Here is a 21,490-nt window from a genome sequence, read left to right as displayed (position 1 = left end):
ATACTACACCACAGAGGCATTAAATCATTTAGGAGGGTACAGATAAAAAAATGCATGAAATGTCAAGAATCAAAAGCTGATTTCCTCCACCTGATCTGGAATTGTAAATGGGTACTGAAATTCTAGGAAGAAGTACACATAGAGGTGTGCCGGACGACATGCTTGAAGGTTCCTATGACAGCAGATGTTCTGGTATTAGGCAATATGGGTGATATCACTGGCTCCCCACATCTAATTAAATGGCTCGGGTTAGCATTGCAAGTAGCAAGTATGCTTGTTTATTCTTGGAAGTCCCCAAAAAAGATCTCTATTAAAGAGTGGGAAACCAGACTAAATAGACTGAAAAATTTTTTAAAAATTAAATTCGCAGACTTAGGGAAAGTGGAAATCTGGCGTAAAAGATGTAATACACGAGAATTAAGCAGCACTCCAGGGCGTCAATAGTTAGGTGAAGAAAGTGAAAATGCTTTATTCCATGTTCAGAAGTACAACAAGGTACAGCAGCAACGTTTCGGCTCCAAGGAGCCTTTTTCAAGCCAAGTGACATATGTGAACAGGATACATATATACCACAAGTAAGTGATCACATGATCAAAATGAACCCCACCCCCTGAATTAACATATCGTGTCAGGATGTCAAAACATAATCCCCCTTTACATTGCATAAAAGATTATATACAGAAAACTGGATAAAGTGCTAGTGCATACATATACAGTGCTAGTGCATACATATATAAATTACTTTTGTAAACTTGTACACTTGTAAACTTTGTAAACTTGTAAAGCACCTACTGTGCAAAGTGCAAATAAAGTGACAAGTGCAACAAGTATAATTGCAAGCAGTGTACAAAAAGAAAGGGTTAAATACACATGTATCGGGTATCTCGCCACCTCTCAGCCGCGATGGTGCACAAAAGGGCAATGTAGACGCCCAGCGCACGCCGACCAAAAACGAATGAGGAACGCAGGTGGAACGCAAGCTGCAAAAAAGAAAGAAAGGGGGAAGTCTACTGCGCATGACAGGAGCTGTCAAACACAGCGCTGCTAGAAGGAGGATGGTCTGCGCATAACAGGGGCCGTGCCGCTTTGTCTAGGGAACCACCTACGTCATGTGTAAACGTACACTGACATCCAGAGCGTCCCGGACACCGCACCAGCCATCTGTGTACACTATGGCAGAGAAGGGAATGTATATGAGAAGATCAATGGCACAGCGGAGGGCTTTGCAAAAACAAAGGCAGTGTGGGCAGTGTATAATTTGGGTTCAGCCCCATAAAGAGTGCAGGCATATAGCCAATGGCTTAGAGATAATGTCCCTGGCACCAATTGTGGGTCCATGAGGGACTATAGATGTGTTGTCACAATGCCCCAACGATATTCTGCCGGAAATCCAATAGTAGCCACTCCCATGGCGCATAACATGATCTCTCAAAGGTATATTAATAATATAATCTTTAATGCAGTATAACCATAAAAAGAGAAGAAAAAGCATAATTTGAGCGTTCCATAAAAATGGTATTGGCGGTCATTGGGCAGAGGGAAGGCAGCAACAGCAGGAGAAGGGATGGTGAGAATGGTCCCGATGTGGCCTTTAAGACGTGATACAATCTGCAAAAGCAGAAAAAATAATTAATGACAAATTAATTGACAAAATTAAAGTACATGTAACACTATTGAGATATGTAAAACAGGTTATTGTCACTGTCAACCTATATCTCAGTAAGGGCAGGAGGAAACTCCGCAAGTTAAGACACAGAACTATACATAGTATTAACCCATCAGATGTTACTCAATTTAAAGTCGACATTTAACCCCTTGGGTCTCAAAGTGTCTAAAGTATGGATCCACTGTAATTCCTTTCTTTTGAGAATGCGTTCCCTATCTCCACCTCTCCGTAATGGGGGCACATGATCAATCAATTGGAAAGGTAATTCTGTTTCGAGATATCCTGCCTCAATAAAATGTTTAGACACCGGTAAATCCCTTCTACCATTGCGTATTGTGTATCTATGTTGAGTGAATCTGACTTTAAATTCAAGGGTCGTTTCCCCAATGTAAAGAAGACCGCACGGGCAGCTCAACATGTAGATCACAAAACAACTAGCGCAGTTGAGATAATGTTTAACTCGATACTCAGTATTATTATGAGTGAATGAGGAGCCTCTGTTCATCTGTTTACAGTTGATACAGTTGCGGCAGGGGAAAGATCCCCTGTTCAACTGTCCAAATATGGCAGTTTGCCTGTTAATGCGTGTCGGGCCCACATCGGATTTTACTAGTCGGTCTTTAATGGATTGGGATCTGCGATAGGAGAAAAGGGGGGGATTTTGGAATTCAACAACCGGGACAGGACTGCCTGACAGCTTAGACCAGTGTTTCCGGATGATATTGGAAATAGCAGAGCTCTGCTCGTTGTATGTAGACACAAATGGTATTCTATTTGCACTTGAATTTTTAGTGGAGGGAGTTAATAGGGAGACTCTGTCGATTTGCTGTGTTTTGTCCAAATTATTCTTCATGACTCTGCGGGGGTAGCCACGTGCGGATAATTTATTGGCCATTGTCGTTAAATTAGTATTCGTCTTGTGTGGGTCACTTGTGATCGTTTTGACCCTCAGTAACTGGCTATAGGGTAATGTTTTTACCATCGCACGAGGATGGTGACTCTCATACCTAAGTAAGGTGTTCCTATCCGTGGGTTTTACGTAGAGATCAGTCTCCACCATGCCGTCATGTAATGTAACTTGGACATCTAGAAATTGAATAGACTCTCTAGAATGTACTAGGTTGAATTTGATGGATTCATCAATGGTGTTCAGGAAGGAGTGGAATGCAAGGAGTTCAGACTCAGTGCCTGTCCAGAGGAGGAAGACGTCATCTATGTACCTCCACCACCGCAGGCAATGCCTGAAGTGAGTGGAGACATAGATGGCGTCCTTCTCCAAGGCTCTCATGACAATGTTGGCATATGTGGGTGCCATATTAGCCCCCATTGCCACACCCATCAACTGCAAATAAAATTCATCACCAAAAAGAAAATAATTGTTTTTGCAAAACCAATTCCAAAAGTTCTATGACAAACTGTTGTGTTTTCGGTGTGTAATGCATAGTTGCTAGTTTGCGTTTAACCGCAGCAATGCCTTTGTGGCGTAAAAGATGGCTATGTAATAATTTGTTCCTGCTGACTGAGGGGTGGAGGGAGGGTGGGAAAGGTTGGCGAGGTAATTGTATAGGATATATGTTAAGATATTTATTTATTGATACATGGTGGACAATGTATAATATTTAGAGATGAGCGAGCACTAAAATGCTCGGGTACTCGTTATTCGAGACGAACTTTTCCCGATGCTCGAGTGCTCGTCTCGAATAACGAGCCCCATTGAAGTCAATGGGAGACTCGAGCATTTTTCAAGGGGACCAAGGATCTGCACAGGGAAGCTTGGCCAAGCACCTGGGAACCTCAGAAAAGGATGGAAACACCACGGAAATGGACAGGAAACAGCAGGGGCAGCATGCATGGATGCCTCTAAGGCTGCTTAATCGCACCATTATGCCAAAACTATGGGCAACAGCATGGCAATGACAGAGTGACCGAATGAGGCTAGATAGCATCTAAAACATCCAATAATTGACCCTGACACTATAAGGGACGGCATGCAGCGGCAGCAGCGGCAGGCTAGAGAGTGTCTTGGCAACATACCCCAAATGGACTCAGGCTTAAAACCAATGGGTGGCAGAGAGGAACCAAAGGAGGTGAGCAAGAAGCGCTCAAATAATATTGGTAAATGATAAAAGTTTGCCAGTATATTTTATGGATTACACAGCAGGGTGGCGACAAAGTTAACAAGTTTGATAAGGAAGCCATGAAAACAACCCAAAATTCTGCCTGACACAGCTCGTTTGATAAGGGGACCATGTATGGAGGCAGTGAACTATTAGTAGATTAAAGGTGCTGCAGTTAAAACTATGTTAGTTGGATCTTTGGATGGAGCTGGCGCTCCGCTGCCAGGCGGGCTTTCGCCAATCCAAGCCCCTGTCTCTAGGCTACTCCCCAAACAGCACTTTTAAGAACCTTTTGTATAAGATCAAGTGTAGTAGCGTTCTTATAAGTTTAGGATATGGCGGGTGAGGGGAATGTAAACAGATGCGCAAGAATCGCTGAAATAATATTGGTAAATGATAAAAGTTTGCCAGTATATTTTGTGGATTACACAGCAGGGTGGCGACAAAGTTAACAAGTTTGATCTGGAAGCCATGAAAACAACCCAAAATTCTGCCTGACACAGCTCGTTTGATAAGGGGACCATGTATGGAGGCAGCTATATGGACTACTTTTGGAGGCAGCTATGGCGATGACGTGTGGAGGTAGCAATGGAGACAACGTGTGAAGGCAGCTAAAAAGACGACGTGTGGAGGCTGCTATGGAGACAATGTAATTTGGATAGTGCCTGTATGTGGCAGTCCAAAAAAGTTTTCAAACCAGAGGAGCAGGTAGCTGGTCCTCCAGAAAAATTACATAGATTGAGTGCCTGTATGTGGCAGTCCAAAAAAGTTTTCAAACCAGAGGAGCAGGTAGCTGGTGCTCCAGAAAAATTACATAGATTGAGTGCCTGTATGTGGCAGTCCAAAAAAGTTTTCAAACCAGAGGAGCAGGTAGCTGGTCCTCCAAAAAGATTAAATAAATTGAGTGCCTGTATGTGGCAATCCAAAAAAGTTTTCAAACCAGAGGAGCAGGTAGCTGGTCCTCCAGAAAAATTACATAGATTGAGTGCCTGTATGTGGCACTCCTAAAAATTGTTTAAAACAGAGGACAGGGTAGTTGGCCCTCCAGAAAAATTAAATACATAGGGGGTCATTTACTAAGGGCCCGAATCGCGTTTTCCCGACGTGTTACCCGAATATTTCCGATTTGCGCCGATTGTACTTGAATTGCCCCGGGATTGTGTCGCACGCGATCGGATTGTGGCGCATCGGCGCCGGCATGCGCGCGACGGAAATCGGGGGGCGTGGCCGAACGAAAACCCGACGTATTCGGAAAAACCGCCGCATTTAAAACCCGAAAAAGTGTCGCTTGGTGACCGCTTACCTTCACCTGGTCCGAGGTGGTGCATTCCGGCGCGTGGAGATGATTTTCAGCGCAGCAGCGCCACCTGGTGGACGGCGGAGGAACTGCCTTCATGAATCCCGGCCGGACCCGAATCCAGAGCAGAGAACGCGCCGCTGGATCGCGAATGGGCCGGGTAAGTAAATTTGCCCCATAGAGTACTATAGCCAGAGCCAGTTGGCCCTGGCAAAAAAATTGCCAGTTTCCTCTGCTTTAGTGTACAAAGAGGAGGAGAAGGAGGACAATGAGGAGGAGGAGTGCATACATTATTCAGGTTCAGCTTCTTTCACCTGGTGGAGAATGGAAATGCGGAGAAATCCAGGCTTTATTCATCTTAATAAGCGTCAGCCTGTCAGCGCTGTCAGTCGACAGGCGTGTGCGCTTATCGGTGATGATGCCACCAGCTGCACTGAAAACCCGCTCGGACAACACACTAGCGACAGGGCAGGCAAGAACCTCCAAGGCGTACAGCGCCAGTTCGTGCCACATGTCCAGCTTTGAAACCCAGTAGTTGTAGGGAGCTGTGTGATCATTTAGGACGATGGTATGGTCAGCTACGTACTCCCTCACCATCTTTCTGTAAAGATCAGCCCTACTCTGCCGAGACTGGGGACAGGTGACAGTGTCTTGCTGGGGTGACATAAAACTGGCAAAGGCCTTGTAAAGCGTACCCCTGCCAGTGCTGGACAAGCTGCCTGGTCGCCTACTCTCCCTCGCTACTTGTCCCGCAGAACTACGCACTCTGCCGCTAGCGCTGTCAGAAGGGAAATACTGTTTCAGCTTGTGCACCAGGGCCTGCTGGTATTCATGCATTCTCACACTCCTTTCCTCTCCAGTGATGAGAGTGGAAAGATTTTGCTTGTACCGTGGGTCCAGGAGAGTGAATACCCAGTAATCGGTGCTGGAATAAATTCTTTGAACGCGAGGGTCACGGGATAGGCAGCTTAGCATGAAATCTGCCATATGCGCCAGAGTCCCAACGCGCAAGAATTCACTCCCCTCACTGGCCTGACTGTCCATTTCCTCCTCCTCCAACTCCTCCATCTCCTCTTCTTCTGCCCATACACGCTGAGCAGTGAAGGACTGAACAATGGTCCCCTCTTCTGTCTCGCCAACATTCTCCTCCTCTTCCTCCTCATCCTCCTCCACCTCCACCTCCTCCGATATGCGCTGAGAAACAGACCTAAGGGTGCTTTGGCTATCAACAAGGGAATCTTCTTCCCCCGTCTCTTGTGACGAGCGCAAAGCTTCCGACTTCATGCTGACCAGAGAGTTTTTCAACAGGCCAAGCAGCGGGATGGTGAGGCTGATGATGGCGGCATCACCACTGACCATCTGTGTTGACTCCTCAAAGTTACTCAGCACCTGACAGATATCAGACATCCACGTCCACTCCTCATTGTAGACTTGAGGAAGCTGACTGACCTGACTACCAGTTCTGGTGGAAGTTGACATCTGGCAGTCTACAATCGCTCTGCGCTGCTGGTAAACTCTGGATAACATGGTCAGTGTTGAATTCCACCTCGTGGGCACGTCGCACAACAGTCGGTGAGCGGGCAGTTGGAGGCGGCGCTGCGCTGCCCTGAGAGTGGCAGCATCTGTGCTGGACTTCCTGAAATGCGCACAGATGCGGCGCACCTTCGTGAGCAAATCAGACAGATTGGGGTATGTCTTGAGGTACCGCTGAACTATGAGATTTAACACATGGGCCAGGCATGGCACATGTGTCAGTCTGCCGAGTTGCTGAGCTGCCACCAGGTTACGGCCGTTGTCACACACAACCATGCCTGGCTTCAGGTTCAGCGGTGTCAGCCACAGATCAGTCTGCGCCGTGATGCCCTGTAATAACTCTTGGGCGGTGTGCCTTTTATCGCCTAGGCTCAGCAGTTTGAGCACCGCCTGCTGTCGCTTAGCGATGGCACTGCTGCTGTGCCTAGAGCTACCGACTGATGGTGCCATGCCCACGGATGGTAATTCAGAGGAGGAGGTGGAGGAGGGGTGGGAGGAGGAGGAGGCATAGAAGGCCTTTGAGACCTGGACCGAGGTAGGCCCCGCAATCCTCGGCGTCGGCAGTATATGACCAGCCCCAGGGTCAGACTCGGTCCCAGCCTCCACCAAGTTAACCCAATGTGCCGTCAGCGATATATAGTGGCCCTGCCCGGCAGCACTCGTCCACGTGTCCGTGGTCAGGTGGACCTTGTCAGAAACGGCGTTGGTCAGGGCACGGAGGATGTTCTCTGACACGTGCTTGTGCAGGGCTGGGACGGCACATCGGGAAAAGTAGTGGCGGCTGGGGACCGAATACCGAGGGGCGGCCGCCGCCATGAGGTTTCGAAAGGCCTCGGTCTCTACCAGCCTATAGGGCAGCATCTCCAGGCTAAGCAACTTGGAGATGTGGACGTTGAGGGCTTGGGCGTGTGGGTGGGTTGCGCTTGGGAGGTATCCTTTTGCGCTCCAGCGTCTGGGGTATGGAGAGCTGAACGCTGGTGGATGCTGTGGAAGATCGTGGAGGCGAAGATGGGGTTTTCGCACGGGAGGTGTTTGGGCCGGGGTCCTGGGCAGGGGGCTGACTAGCAGATGACACAGGGGAAGGAGCAGTTGTGTGCCCGGCTGGAGGTGAACGGGCTTGGTGCCATTAAGTGGGGTGTTTAGCATTCAGATGCCTGCGCATACTGGTGGTAGTTAAGCTAGTAGTGGTGGAACCCCTGCTGATCTTGGTGTGGCACAGGTTGCACACCACAGTCCGTCGGTCATCCGGTGTTTCTTTAAAGAACCTCCAGACTTCTGAAAATCTAGCCCTAGCGGCGTTCCCCTGCTCCCCCATCAGCAGGTGGTGTCTCACCCCGCCCAGGACCACGGCCTCTGACCCCTGCAGTAGTTGGACGCCCACGTCCACGCCCTCGTCCTCTACCCCTAGCCCTCGGGTTAAACATTTTCCAAATTAAAGTGTAAACTTGAAAAAAAAAATTTTTTGTGTTTATTTTTTTTAAGTTTTTTATTTTTTTTAACAAAACGATGCTATCCTATTGCTATGGCTAGTTTCTAACCTACACTGACAGCACACAACTGGATTTTGTGCTTTGCAAGAGGAGTTTGAGCTATAAAATGAAATACAGCTAAAAAAAAAAAAAATCAGCAGACTCTGCCTAATTCTACTCAAACCCCTAATAAATTGTCCCACTTCGGTGTTTGAGGTGGATATGCGTGTCACTAAGAGCTAAACACAACGGTCGCAGGTCTCCCAGCAAATTCCTCACAGTATGGTACTAGCTGCACTACTAGTGCCAGCAAGGCCAGCCACAAGCAAACAAAAAAAAGGGAAATATAACGCTATTGTAGGCCTAAGTAAGCCGTTGGGGTTCTCCTATGGCTATTTTGTAGCCTACACTGAAAGCACACTGCTTTGCAAGATGAGTTTGAGCTATAAAATGAAATACAGCTAAAAAGAAAAAAAAAATCAGCAGACTCTGCCTAATTCTACTCAAACCCCTAATAAATTGTCCCACTTTGGTGTTTGAGGTGGATATGTGTGTCACTAAGAGCTAAACACAACGGTAGCAAGTTCCCCTGCAAATTCCTCACAATATGGTCCTAGCTGCACTACTAGTGCCAGCAAGCCTAGCCACAAGCAAATAAAAAAAAAAAAAGTATAACGTTATTGTAGCCCTAAGAAGGGCTGTTGGGTTCTTGTAGAATCACTCCTGCCTAACACTATTCTAATAGAACACCCTAACGCTTTCCCTGACCAGCAGCAGCTCTCTCCCTAGCGGCATCCAGGCACAGAATGATCCGAGCAGCGCAGGCAGGGGCTAGTCTATTCCAGGGTCACCTGATCTGGCCAGCCAACCACTGCTATCGACGTGTAAGGGTACCACGTCATGCTGGGTGGAGTGCAGAGTCTCCTGGCTTGTGATTGGCTCTGTTTCTGGCCGCCAAAAAGCAAAACGGCGGGAGCTGCCATTTTCTCGAGCGGGCGAAGTATTCGTCCGAGCAACGAGCAGTTTCGAGTACGTTAATGCTCGAACGAGCATCAAGCTCGGACGAGTATGTTCGCTCATCTCTAATAATATTATGTTTTAATTAACTGTTCCACTAGGCAAAGGGTATAGAGTTTGTGAAATGACGATTACTAGTCTAATTTTGTAATTCTATTAAATAGGGGATAGCATATAGAATGCGTGTGACCTCTTTAACATTGTATTGTGTGTTGTGTCTCTGATAACCTAACAAATTGTATGCCTATAAGACTGTATATGTTTGTATTAATGTTGAATATCTTGTATACTATCCTTTCTTTGTATTTTTGAAAAGTTGAATAAAACAAGGGGAATTCCTTTGCAATTCCATGGGAAATAGGGAAGTCAAGGTGCCATTGACCAAAACCTGAACAGATAGGCAACTAGAAAGGGATATAATTCCTGAGCATAGAGGGCCTCAAGCGTTGATCTAATGAAGTCCCAGCTTTTTCACTATCAATCGTTAGAAGGCACAATGGGACCCCCTAGGTATGACATAAGTGGTGGATGATACTGGCTGCAACCCCACTGTGTCCGACAGGACAAAAAAAATGTGCACCTAAAGGTGCATGCTTAGTCTGAATTTGCGCCACAATTCTGCAGCGTGAACAGTGCACAATGGTGCATTCTGCCAGAGCAGTGCAAGGGGCGCCAGATTAATGAAGACCATGCACCAGTTTTGATTACTCTGCAGCACTCTGAACACTCCACAGGCAAACTAGTTTTGATAAATATGGGCCACTGTTTTTAGGGTGTTATTCCTGGTTTCTCTACCAGCTACAAATCCAGCTTGATCTACGCTTTCATTTTAGCTATTCTATCATGAAAATGTGGAACAAATGCTGTATGAAGAGGAATAATACTTCTGGAATTCCTCTGCAATTTGGGGGGAAGTGTGGAGTACAGCTACTTCTCTAGAGGTAAAGTGCGTAATGTTCGTGTCCTAGTTTTTGAATGTATGGCTCAGATCAGCCAACGGCCGCATTTGTGTGAAAGCTCATTGTATTGTCTATACTGCTTTTCCCTAGCCATAAGTTTATTTTATCCAGATAAATGAGCAATACCTGATGTGTGTTAGAAATCTCCACCTGGATAGAGGAGGTGAACGCCTTCTTATTGGTTGATCCTAAATGCAAGGTAGGCCAAAAGAGAAGAAACCTTAGCAGAGACCTCTGCAGACCAAGCCCATGTGAGATAAAATGCCCCTAACTTTGCTTTTAAGATCTTACCATGAAACAGGGGGAATAGAAGGGGAACCAGAGTGGGTCTAGGCAAAATTAACAAAGGCCTGATTCACCTCATTCACACATAGGGGGAGCTTTATCATTGGGCAGGATTTTGAGCAGTTGTCTATGTGTTAGACTGGCAGGTTTCCAACAGTTGGATTTATAGTCTGGTGTATGTGCAGTGTTACATCTGCTCAATTTCTGCCTTTTTGTGATGTTTTTGCAGATACCTCAAAAAACTTTAAAATTGAGCAAAAACCTTCCCCTGCAGTAACAATGGACCCACATATACCACTTCCTATGTGATGTAGTTCTGCGATTAAATTTGCGTTCTTTTAAAAAATTCTCACTTGATAAATGTTGTGTTGCACACTCTGTGGTGTATTATTTCTGCCATTGCGTGACTTTAGAGTTGCAGTATTTCCTCACAAAAACCTCCGCAATATGATGTTTGCGCAAAAGTTTGTGACAGTTATACGCCAAGAAGCTGCATAGGACTAATGATAAATAATGTGAATAAGAAATTCTCATTTAAACGCCATGTGAATGACTTGCACTGACTGGAAAAAAAAGTAAAACCAGATGTATTTAAACATCTGCAATGTGTTCTTCACACACATATATATTGTTCTTCACATGCTATTTTGGCCGCACCGTTCTGCGCGTATCTCCCGACAAGTAAGCAGATGTGCCGAACATCTGTAATCTATTCTGCACTGTGTTCTGCACTGTGTTTTTCTCTTAAATGATCCTGTGGTCACTGTTTTCACTGTGTTCACTGGTTTTATTCTATTCTTCACTGTTCTTCACATCTGCTAACTTGTCGGGAGATAATATACACGGGGAACAGTGAAGAATAGATTGCAGATGTTTGCAATTTATCTGAAGACATTATTTTTTAATTAAATAACCCATTTTAATCCCAAACCATGGTCCCTTTGAAAAATGCTTGATTCTCCCATTGACTCGCGCGTGAAAAATGCGCCGAAAACGCAAAAAAAACGCTAACAACCCGCGCGCGAAAAACGCAAAAACGCTAATTACTCCAAGGAAAAATGGACCAAAAACGCAGCCAAAAACGTCAGTTTTTCACGCATTGCACCCTGACGTGAAACGCAACGCTAGTGTGGAAGAGGCCTAAGAGTTCTCCTTTTGGAGAGTTTGCTTACTAAGGCTGCCTAAAGGCCGAATTTTACTAGATAGAAGACTTGCCTTTTGGGTCTGAATCCACCTCCATCTCGTATGAGGCCTCCAGGCTTCTCACCAGGCCCTCCAGGTCGGCCTTGGTAGGCAAGGATTCTAGGTGCAATCTGATGTCCCAATCTGCGCTGCATGCTGACATACATCCACGTTTAGGGGAAGAAGGTGGAGACACATGTGCGCCAGAATAATGAGAAGAGCTGCCATCTTGGACATGCCGATTGCACCTACTGGAGACTCCACATATCACAATAAGAGGCAATAGAGCCGTGGTCGCTGATTTTGAAGATCATGAATATTGAATCTGTATGCATAGGGGCAATAAATATAAAACATGAGAATTTCCATGAGAAAAAGTTGGAAAATGGAGTACCCTTTAGGAAAAATGGAGCTAGTAAATCTCTTTTTTTTCTTTCTTTTTTTTATTTTTTATTATATAATAGAAGACATTATATAATATATATACAATAAACATTAAAAAAAACAAAAACAAGAAACAGGAAAATCCCTTTACAGATACATAGTAAAGAATAATGTAAATTCAATATTAAATGGAGGAAGTACAGCACCACATTAAACCACTGAAACAGACAAATCATTGGGTCCAGATGACATACACCCTTGGCTACTGAAGGAATTTTTTATAGATAGATCATTTATTTTTTAATATTGGAAGATTTCTGAAGGACAGGATGTATTTCACAGGACTGACACCAAAGGTGAACCTGAACTTTCTGCTTCTTGAGGCAAGTATGTGCCTCACCAATTAATAATATATCAGTTGTCATGGGTGCTCCCGTGACCCATGTCTTGGGTTGCGGGCTCACCTGTACCCCTGTGCCCTGCAGCTCAAACTGCCCTGTTCCCTCCCGGTCTGATGGTCAGTCCAAGGAGGCAGGTACGCACGTGCTCCGGCTCCTGAAGATTTAAGGGCTTTCTGCACACTCCGCCAGATCTTTGTGCCGTATAGCCATTGAGAAAGCTTGACCTTGATGCCCTGTGTTTCCTATGTTACTTCCTGTTGTGACCCCGGTTCTGTTAGTGTATCCCATGATGCCAGCCCTGACCTACCGCTACGTCCCTGACTCTGATCCTGTGCTGCCTGTCTTGACCTCCTGCCAGTCCCCGACGACAAGCCTTACAAATCTGTTTTTCGCCTTGGCAGCCACTGATATACTGGGTATATCCAAAAGGCAAAGCAAATGGCACAGGGATGCTGCTGACTTCAGCAACAGTTCTGACTCTGGTCCAGGTGCTGGTCTATTTGATACCCTTTAACAATGCTATCGGTATTGTTCCCCCAAAACTTGTGCCATGCAGTTCTCTCATACATCTTGTTTTGTTGTTTTTGTTGGTTCAGTATTGCGGCAGCAGAAAGGTTCCACATTGCAGTAACCCTGGCACCGCTGGTCTGGGTAATGACTAAGTCTATGTTTGTGTCACTCGTCCTGCCATCCTGCCCAGAAAAGATTCTGCAGATGCTGCTGCAGGCCAAAAAAATATGTGGAAAAAATTATATTTCATTGTGTGGCCAGGTGAGGGTTTCCTCCTATAAAATTGCAGTAGACATTTCTATATCCAGGAGATGGAGTCTGATATTGTGATATAAAGGTCCATACACCCTGCTTCATTCTATACCACCATACAGCCACCACCAGGGGCAGATCCCTGCATAAGGATGTATACATCTCCAATCAAATGATGTAATAAATGAATAAGCATTGAGCTCCCCCTAGTGTCTAATGGTAAGAATGTCATTGATTCCCATAGCAACCAAATATAACTTAGCTTTCCTTTCCTACGCTGTTCTAGAAAACATATAAGCTTAGCTCTGATTGGTTGCTGTTAGCAACATAGACAGGCCCATTGTTCTTTTCATCTATGATGTCACAATGAGGGTACCTATAAATATCACTGCCAGGGCATTATCTTGTCATTCTTATCTGTGACTTCAGAGAAGAAACAAGCAGAGATAGTTGGCTCTTGCTCACTTGTCTTTGTAGTTCCTTAGCAAATTCATTGCTTTGCACCATGGAGATCAGGGGGTTGGGATTCTTCCCTCTCCTATGGATCACATGGACGCTACTGGGTCTGGGAACCCTAGTTGCCTTAACGGTCATTTCAGGGCACGAAAAATACCCATACATCAGGTAAGAGGGGATGGGACAAGATTCTAGTCTTTATACTATAATTATTATAGTTATTCTATTATCAGTGTTATGCCTAAAATATTCCTGCTGAATTAGTATAAACTGTAGAAACCAGACGTTTACTGGTCACTGTATAAAAAGACACATATGTATGTTTTATCAGTGACATGAAAACAGAATAAGCCTTTCCCATTTTAGGTCATTAGAATTAACAAAACTATTTATATTTGCCAAAAGCCAAAATAAGAAGAGAGAATTCTTTAAGGCATTTTTATGGCTACATACAATTCATTAGTATTTGGTACAATTGCCCTTACATTGTATGACTTAGGTTAAATGTTTTGGATATCCTTCCACAAACTTCTAAGCACAGTTGGTAACAATTTGGGCCCATTCCTCCTGACAGAACATGTTTGTTGCCACCTTCCTTATTCCTGACTTTTCGGCTTTTCCCATAAATGTTCAATAAGGAACATGGTTCCTCAATGGAATTTGATGGACATGTTTTTTTTTCAACTGTATAAACTATGTAACTAAACTATGTAAGGATTGCGATGAGGGCTTTGTGATGGCCGCTCCAAAACAATGGGGAAGATTTACTTACCCGGTCCATTTGCGATCCAGCGGCGCTTTCTCTGCGGAGGATTCGGGTCTTCCAGTGATTCACTAAGGCAGTTCCGGAGTTCACGATCCTATACTTGGTGAAGGTAAGTGCGTGTCCAGCGACACTTTTTTTTTTAAAATGCGGCGGTTCCTCCGAATCCATCGGGTTTTCGTTCGGGCACGCCCCCCGATTTCCGTCGTGTGCATGCCGACGCCGATGCGCCACAATCTGATCGCGTGCGCCAAAAACCCGGGGCAATTCAAGAAAAATCGGCGCAGAACGGAAATATTCGGGTAACACGTTGGGAAAACGTGAATCGGGCCCTCAGTAAATGACCCCCAATGACTTTGTTATCCTTAAGCCACATTGCAACCAGTCTGGCAGTAACGTCAGGTCATTGTTCTTTAGGAAGACCCTTTTGCAACGAACCTTTAACTTCCAGGCTGATATCTTGAGATGTTGCTTCAGTATTGCCACATAATGTTGTTTTGTCGTAATGTATCTATTTTGTGAAGTTCACCAGAGACTCCTCAACATATGCTGCCCCCCATGTTATACAGTTGGGATGGTCTTCTCTGACTTACAAGCTTCTCCAAACATAACAATGGTCATTATTGGCAAAAAGTATAATTTTATTTTTGGCAGACGACAGGAAATGTCTCCAAAACTAGGAATTATGTTCCTGTGTGCATTTGCAAACATTAATCTGGCTTTTTGATGTTTCTTTTGGAGTAATGGCTTCTTCCTGGCAGAGTGGTCTTCCAGCCTTAGTTGATACTGTACTAGTTTCACTGTGGATAATGACACATCTTACCAGGTTCAGCCAGCATCTTCACAAGTCTTTAGCTTTTGTTCTTGGGTTGATTTGCACATTTTAAACCAAAACTAAGTTCATCTCTGGGACACAGAACCCCTTCACCTTTCTGATATCTTGGCTGATTTCGTCCCATCTATGATGTCACAATGAGGGTACCTATAAATACCACTGCCAGGGCATTATCTTGTCATTCTTATCTGTGACTTCAGAGAAGAAACAAGCAGAGATAGTTGGCTCTTGCTCACTTGTCTTTGTAGTTCCTCAGCAAATTCATTGCTTTGCACCATGGAGATCAGGGGGTTGGGATTCTTCCCTCTCCTATGGATCACATGGACGCTACTGGGTCTGGGAACCCTAGTTGCCTTAACGGTCATTTCAGGGCATGAAAAATATCCATACATCAGGTAAGAGGGGATGGGACAATATTCTAGTCTTTATACTATAATTATTATAGTTATTCTATTATCAGTGTTATGCCTAAAATATTCCTGATGCATTATTATAAATACTGTAGAAACCAGACGTTTACTGGTAACTATATAAAAAGACACATATGTATGTTTTCTCAGTGACATCAATGTTAAATGGGATTGAGATCAGGGCTTTGTGAGGGCCGCTCCAAAACATTGGGGGTCATTTACTAAGGGCATGATTCGCGTTTTCCCGACGTGTTACCCGAATATTTCCGATTTGTGCCCATTTCCCCTGAATTGCCCCGGGATTTTGGCATACACGCGACGGAAATGGGGGGGGGGGGTGGGCGAACGAAAACCGACGGATTCGGAAAAAACGCCGCATTTAAAACAAAAAATCTGTCGCGGAGCTTGCACTTACCTTCACTCAGCCTTGTCTTCACTCAACCTTGTCTTCTTCTAATTCCCACTTTTTTTCTATACTTCACAGTGACACTGGAAAAGAGCTCCCGGAGTCAGCGGTGTACACAACCGTCTTTATGGTAGCTTCCATTCTAGGTAAGTAGATACAGCTCCATATAGTTAGATGTGAAGAAATCAGCAGTTTCAGGGCTCAGTGATCATGTTATATCTCCGATCACTGTAGATTATTATCATTATTGGGTCCTGGAGACTCTTACTAGTGTCTATAGCAATAACAGATGGAAATCTCTGACTGAGAACATTTATTGTCTATTTCAGGAGCTGGCCTCACTTATATCCAATACAGATTCATGATCATTCAATCTCAACCATCGGAGAAGCGTTATATCATCTGCCAGAGAATCCTCCTTGCCATGGGATGGATTGCGTGTATAGGAACCGCCGTAAGCGCTGCATATTCGGTGAGTTATCAGAAATTCTGTAAATTCTCCAGTAGTTCACAGATGGTCAGGACCCAGGCTAGTATGCACAACAGTTCTGGGGTAATTTGTGCCAAAAACTGATTTTAAAGGGAACCTGTCATCAGGGAGGTCATTTTGATCTGATGACTGGTTCCAATGGCCTATAGCAGTGTTCCCCAACCACCGGTCCGCGGCCCAAGACCGGGCCTTGGAACACCTGGTACTGGGCCGCGCCTGACCTCTGTAAAACCAAAAAACCCCCACCAAATAATGCACTGCTCTATTGACGACAAGCGCCATGATGTCATAACATCATGCTATTAGGAAGAGAAGACTGTTGCAGGGGAATGAGGAAGGTAAGTATTTTTGTTTTTGACAGAGTTCAGCTGGAAAAGGGGACATTGGAAGCATATGGTGAGGGAAGCAAAAGAAAGGAGACATGGAGGGAAAACATAATGCAGTAAAGGGAGGGGAGCATGCTACAGGAAAAAGGACAATACAAGTCGGGGTGCTTCTTCAGGAAATGGAACGATGTAAGCTAAGCACACAGGGAGTTATGGTGGAGCATTCAAATATACATTTTTAGCTATGAAACTATGACACCAGACCGCAACCCCCCACCGAACTGGTCCCTGAAGAAAATGTATGTTTACAGCTGGTCCCTGGGCAGAAAAAGGTTGGGGATCACTAGCCTATAGCATATTCATTAAAATAATGCCTTTGTCAGCCATATGATGGCATACACCCCCGGGTTCTGCATGAATTATGTACGGTGATAGACAGACCGTTATTTTTAATATTTGAAGATTCACTGAGGACTGGTTATGTTCCACAGGAATGGCGCATAGCAAATGTGGTACCAATATACAAAAAAGGATCAAATAGCGATCCTGGAAACTACAGACCCGTAAGTCTAACTGCTGTGGTGGGGAAAATATTTGAGGGGTTTATTAGAGATGCTATCCTGGAGTATCTCACTGTGCACAACCTTATAACCCAGCGTCAGCATGGGTTTATGAGAGATCGGTCCTGTCAGACTAATCTGATTGGTTTCTACGAGGAGGTAAGTTCAAGACTGGATCTGGGGGACGCTGTGGATGTTGTATATCTGGACTTTTCAAAGGCATTTGACACCGTGCCACATAAAAGGTTGGTATATAAAATGAGACTGCTGGGAGTAGGAGAAAATCTGTGTATCTGGGTAAGTAATTGGCTTAGTGATAGAAAACAGAGGGTGGTCATTAATGGCACATTCTCAGATTGGGTTGATGTTACCAGTGGAGTGCCACAGGGGTCAGTATTGGGGCCACTTCTTTTTAATATTTTTATTAATGACCTTGTAGTGGGTTTACACAGTCAAGTTTCAATATTTGCAGATGATACTAAGCTGTGTAAAGTAATAAATACTGAGGTCGATAGTTTAGCATTACAGAGGGATTTGTGGAAGCTTGAGGGATGGGCAGAGAAATGGTTGATGAGGTTTAATGTAGATAAATGTAAAGTTATGCACTTGGGCCATGGAAACAAAAAGTATAATTATGTTCTAAACGGTCAATTACTTAGTAAAACTGAAGCTGAAAAGGACTTGGGCGTATTGGTGGATGGTAAACTTAATTTTAGTGACCAGAGCCAGGCGGCTGCTGCTAAAGCAAATAAAATAATGGGATGTATCAAGAGAGGAATAGATTCTCATGATAAAGACATAGTTCTGCCCTTATACAAATCCCTGGTCAGACCACACATGGAATATTGTGTACAGTTTTGGGCACCAGTATATAAAAAGGATATAGTAGAGCTGGAACGGGTGCAGAGGAGAGCAACCAGGATTATTAGGGGAATGGGGGGACTAGAATACAATGACAGATTACAAAATTTGGGATTATTCAGTTTAGAAAAAAGACGACTGAGGGGAGACCTCATTACAATGTACAAATACCTGAACGGACAGTACAAGGATCTCTCCAAAGATCTTTTTATACCTCGGCCTGTGACCAGGACAAGGGGGCATCCTCTACGCTTAGAGGAGAGGCGATTTTACCATCAACATAGACAAAGGTTCTTTACTGTAAGAGCAGTGAGACTGTGGAGCTCTCTGCCGCAGGAGGTTGTTATGGCGGACTCTATGTACATGTTCAAGAGAGGCCTGGATGCCTTTCTGGAGAGAAAAAATATCACAGGTTATGTGGATAAAACATTTATTTAATTCTTGAAGGTTGGACTTGATGGACTTGCGTCTCCTTCCAGCCTTATATACTATGATACTATGATACTATGAATAAATCCAGTGATTTAACCTCTTAGTGACCACCCATACGTATTTCTCTGTCGGTCACTAAGGGGCCTTAGGCTAGGATGACGGGTTTCTCCGTCGGCCTAACCTAAGGACTTTACGGGCCTGGGGCTGGACCATATAGGTGGACACTTCTAATGCACTGCAATACATGGTTATTGCAGTACATTAGTATGAACTAGCGATCACATGATCACTAGTTCATATACTAGTAATGGGAAGATAAAAAGTTTAAAAAAACACACAAAAAATGTGTGAGGGATTGAGGAGAAGACTGGGTTTATTCATATTGCTAACAAAGGTTTTTAAACTGTACATACCTACGAACTATTGGAACCAGTATTTGCGTAAAAATTACCTCTGATTTATGTCTTGTGCTATTTTGTGGGTAACATCCTATGATATGACTTCATATAAAGTCTACAGCAAGACAGTGTCCAGATTCATCAGTCATCATAAGACACTGGTTATCTGTGTGATGTGGCCCTTTACTGACCGGGCCCCTGTGTAGTTTCTTAGGTTGTACAAATGCTATGGCTGCCTCGCTTAGTCATATAGATATTGCTGATCAGTTTTCAATTGTGCATAATGGACGCTTATTATAATGGTGCCCCCCCCTCCCTCTGACCTACTACCCCATAATAATTCCACTCCTCCTGCAACCCTCTGTTCTATAATGTTCCTGATCTGATGACATTTATTTCTCTGGTTCTGTTGTAGCTGAAGACCAACCCTACAGCCCACAGGATCGGCGCTGGAGTGGCATTTCTATGTAATGCCTTTTTCAACGTGTGTCAGGCAGTCCGCCTGTATAAGAGATCCTTCGGCAGCCGCCGGATGTGCCACCTTAGACTGGCTTTTGCCTCAGTTACCTGTTTAATACTGGTGATTTGTATCCTTTATATACTTGGCTATACATTAACCTGTTGTGTGCTGGATACTCTGGAGAGTATCCGCTAAGTAGTGGCTCTAATGTAGCATATATTAGACCTGTTCGTATAGAAACAGGGGCTTAACTAGAGCAGTGACAGCCATAGCAGCTGCTATGGGGCTCACAGTGTCCAGGGGGCCCCTGTATCTGACCTGAAAAATTAAAGGCTGGAGGATGTGCATCAGTATACATGTTATTCTGCACATTGTACAGAAAAATATGTATATAACACAGCACACACCTGAGTCGGCAGCTCAGATAAGAAATATTGGTGGAGTGGAAGCAGACAGCAGAATGATGGACTGGAATCTCTCATCTCTATTTCCTGCCGTCTACTTCCATCATGTGGTCTGCAGCCACTGGCACAAATCTGTGGCCTCTGACACTGCCCTGGAATAAGAAAATTGCCTGAGGGTGAGTATAAACATATGTGTGTAGGAGTGTAAAAATGTACAGATGTGGATATGTGATGTGAATATGCTGTATGTTTGTGTATATGTGATCAATTTATGCTGGATATGTGTGTATATGCTTTAGATGTCATGTGTGTACTATGTATGTGTACAAGGTGTATATACTTTATGCATGTAGTGTATGTCTTTACATGGCACTACTGTATGTATATATATATGTTTTATGTCTGTATATGGTATTGCATGTGTCTCTGTGTGCATATGTGAAGTGTATATACTATTTGTATGTATATACTGTCGTTATGTAAAAGAAGTATATATACTGTGTGTGTGTGTATATGATGTGCATGTACTGTATGTATAAGTGTGTAAATCTATATATCTGAGTATAAATGTGTGTGAGATTTTATAAATGTGTATGAGCGAAGAACTGTATGTATATAATTATATAAATGTGTTTTATTGTAACTCATATGTGAGTATACACATATGTATATAGGGGGAAAGGGGGTCTTGCCCCTATAAAGAAAGCTTTATAGGCGTAAGATATTTGTGTCTTCTCCTTAACATGTTCCATTCCAGTTGCTTTTACGCAAACCTTTTTCTATTTCCACCTATGTTCTGACCAGTGTCTTAAGGTGAGTTTATTTCAGTTTTCAACATCAGTTCAATGTGACAGTAATAAGGAGATTCTGTGTGGCCGTCCTTCTGCCATCTCATAGATACTTGAGAGGACAACCCAGCCCTAACATCTATTCTATCTTCTACAGATAGTTTATGCTTTTGGCATAAGCTCTGAATATCTGGGATTCAGCGCCCTGACACTGCACCAATTGACCAACTGGACAGATTTCCAGGTGAGTAGTGGGGGACATTTATTATGTCTACGGTGCGCCTTATGACCTGGAAAATACGGTAAATAAGGCTCACTGAATTTAGTATAGTCTCTGAAGCCAGAACCTCTTAGAGGATACAGGCGTCAGAGCACCAGAAATTTTAAGGTTGCCATATAAAAATGTGAGAGTTTCATGCTCGATGAGTAACATTGAGATCAGAAGTAATATATTGGGGCACATTTACTTACCCGGCCCATTCGCGATCCAGCGGCGCATTCTCTGCACAGGATTCGGGTCCGGCCGGGATTTGTGAAGGTAGTTCCTCCGCCGTCCACCAGGTGGCGCTGCTGCGCTGAAAATCATCTCAACGCGCCGGAATGCACCACCTCGGACCAGGTGAAGGTAAGCGCTTCCCGAGCGACACTTTTTCGGTTTTTAAATGCGGCGGTTTTTCCGAATACGTCGGGTTTTCGTTCGGCCACGCCCCCCGATTTCCGTCGCGCGCATGCCGGCGCCGATGCGCCACAATCCGATCGCGTGCGCCAAAAACCCGGGGCAATTCAGGTACAATCGGCGCAAATCGGAAATATTCGGGTAACACGTCGG

At 44.4% G+C, this 21,490-nt stretch overlaps 1 protein-coding gene across 8 annotated transcripts in view; it reads left to right on the top strand.

Annotated features, from left to right (window-relative positions):
• The first annotated feature begins 13,506 nt into the window (after positions 1-13,506).
• The window catches only part of LOC140134003 (DNA damage-regulated autophagy modulator protein 1-like), a 29,977-nt gene continuing 21,993 nt past the window's right edge, over positions 13,507-21,490 (top strand). For 7 of the 8 annotated variants that reach the window (XM_072154676.1, XM_072154672.1, XM_072154674.1 and 4 more), the window contains exons 1-6: positions 15,327-15,521; positions 16,021-16,088; positions 16,272-16,414; positions 19,425-19,596; positions 20,631-20,686; positions 20,819-20,905. In XM_072154676.1, the coding sequence (XP_072010777.1) occupies positions 15,403-15,521; positions 16,021-16,088; positions 16,272-16,414; positions 19,425-19,596; positions 20,631-20,686; positions 20,819-20,905 (645 nt within the window). In that variant the 5' untranslated portion in view covers positions 15,327-15,402. Of the gene's footprint in view, positions 13,697-15,326; positions 15,522-16,020; positions 16,089-16,271; positions 16,415-19,424; positions 19,597-20,630; positions 20,687-20,818; positions 20,906-21,490 lie in introns of those variants that run through there. The other variant, XM_072154669.1, reaches the window with a different exon arrangement.

Source organism: Engystomops pustulosus, chromosome 5, assembly GCF_040894005.1.
Source record: "Engystomops pustulosus chromosome 5, aEngPut4.maternal, whole genome shotgun sequence".
NCBI classification, from domain to species: Eukaryota; Metazoa; Chordata; class Amphibia; order Anura; family Leptodactylidae; genus Engystomops; species Engystomops pustulosus.
The sequence above is the reverse complement of the archived record's forward strand: the minus strand, read 5'-3'. Positions and strand labels throughout refer to the sequence as shown.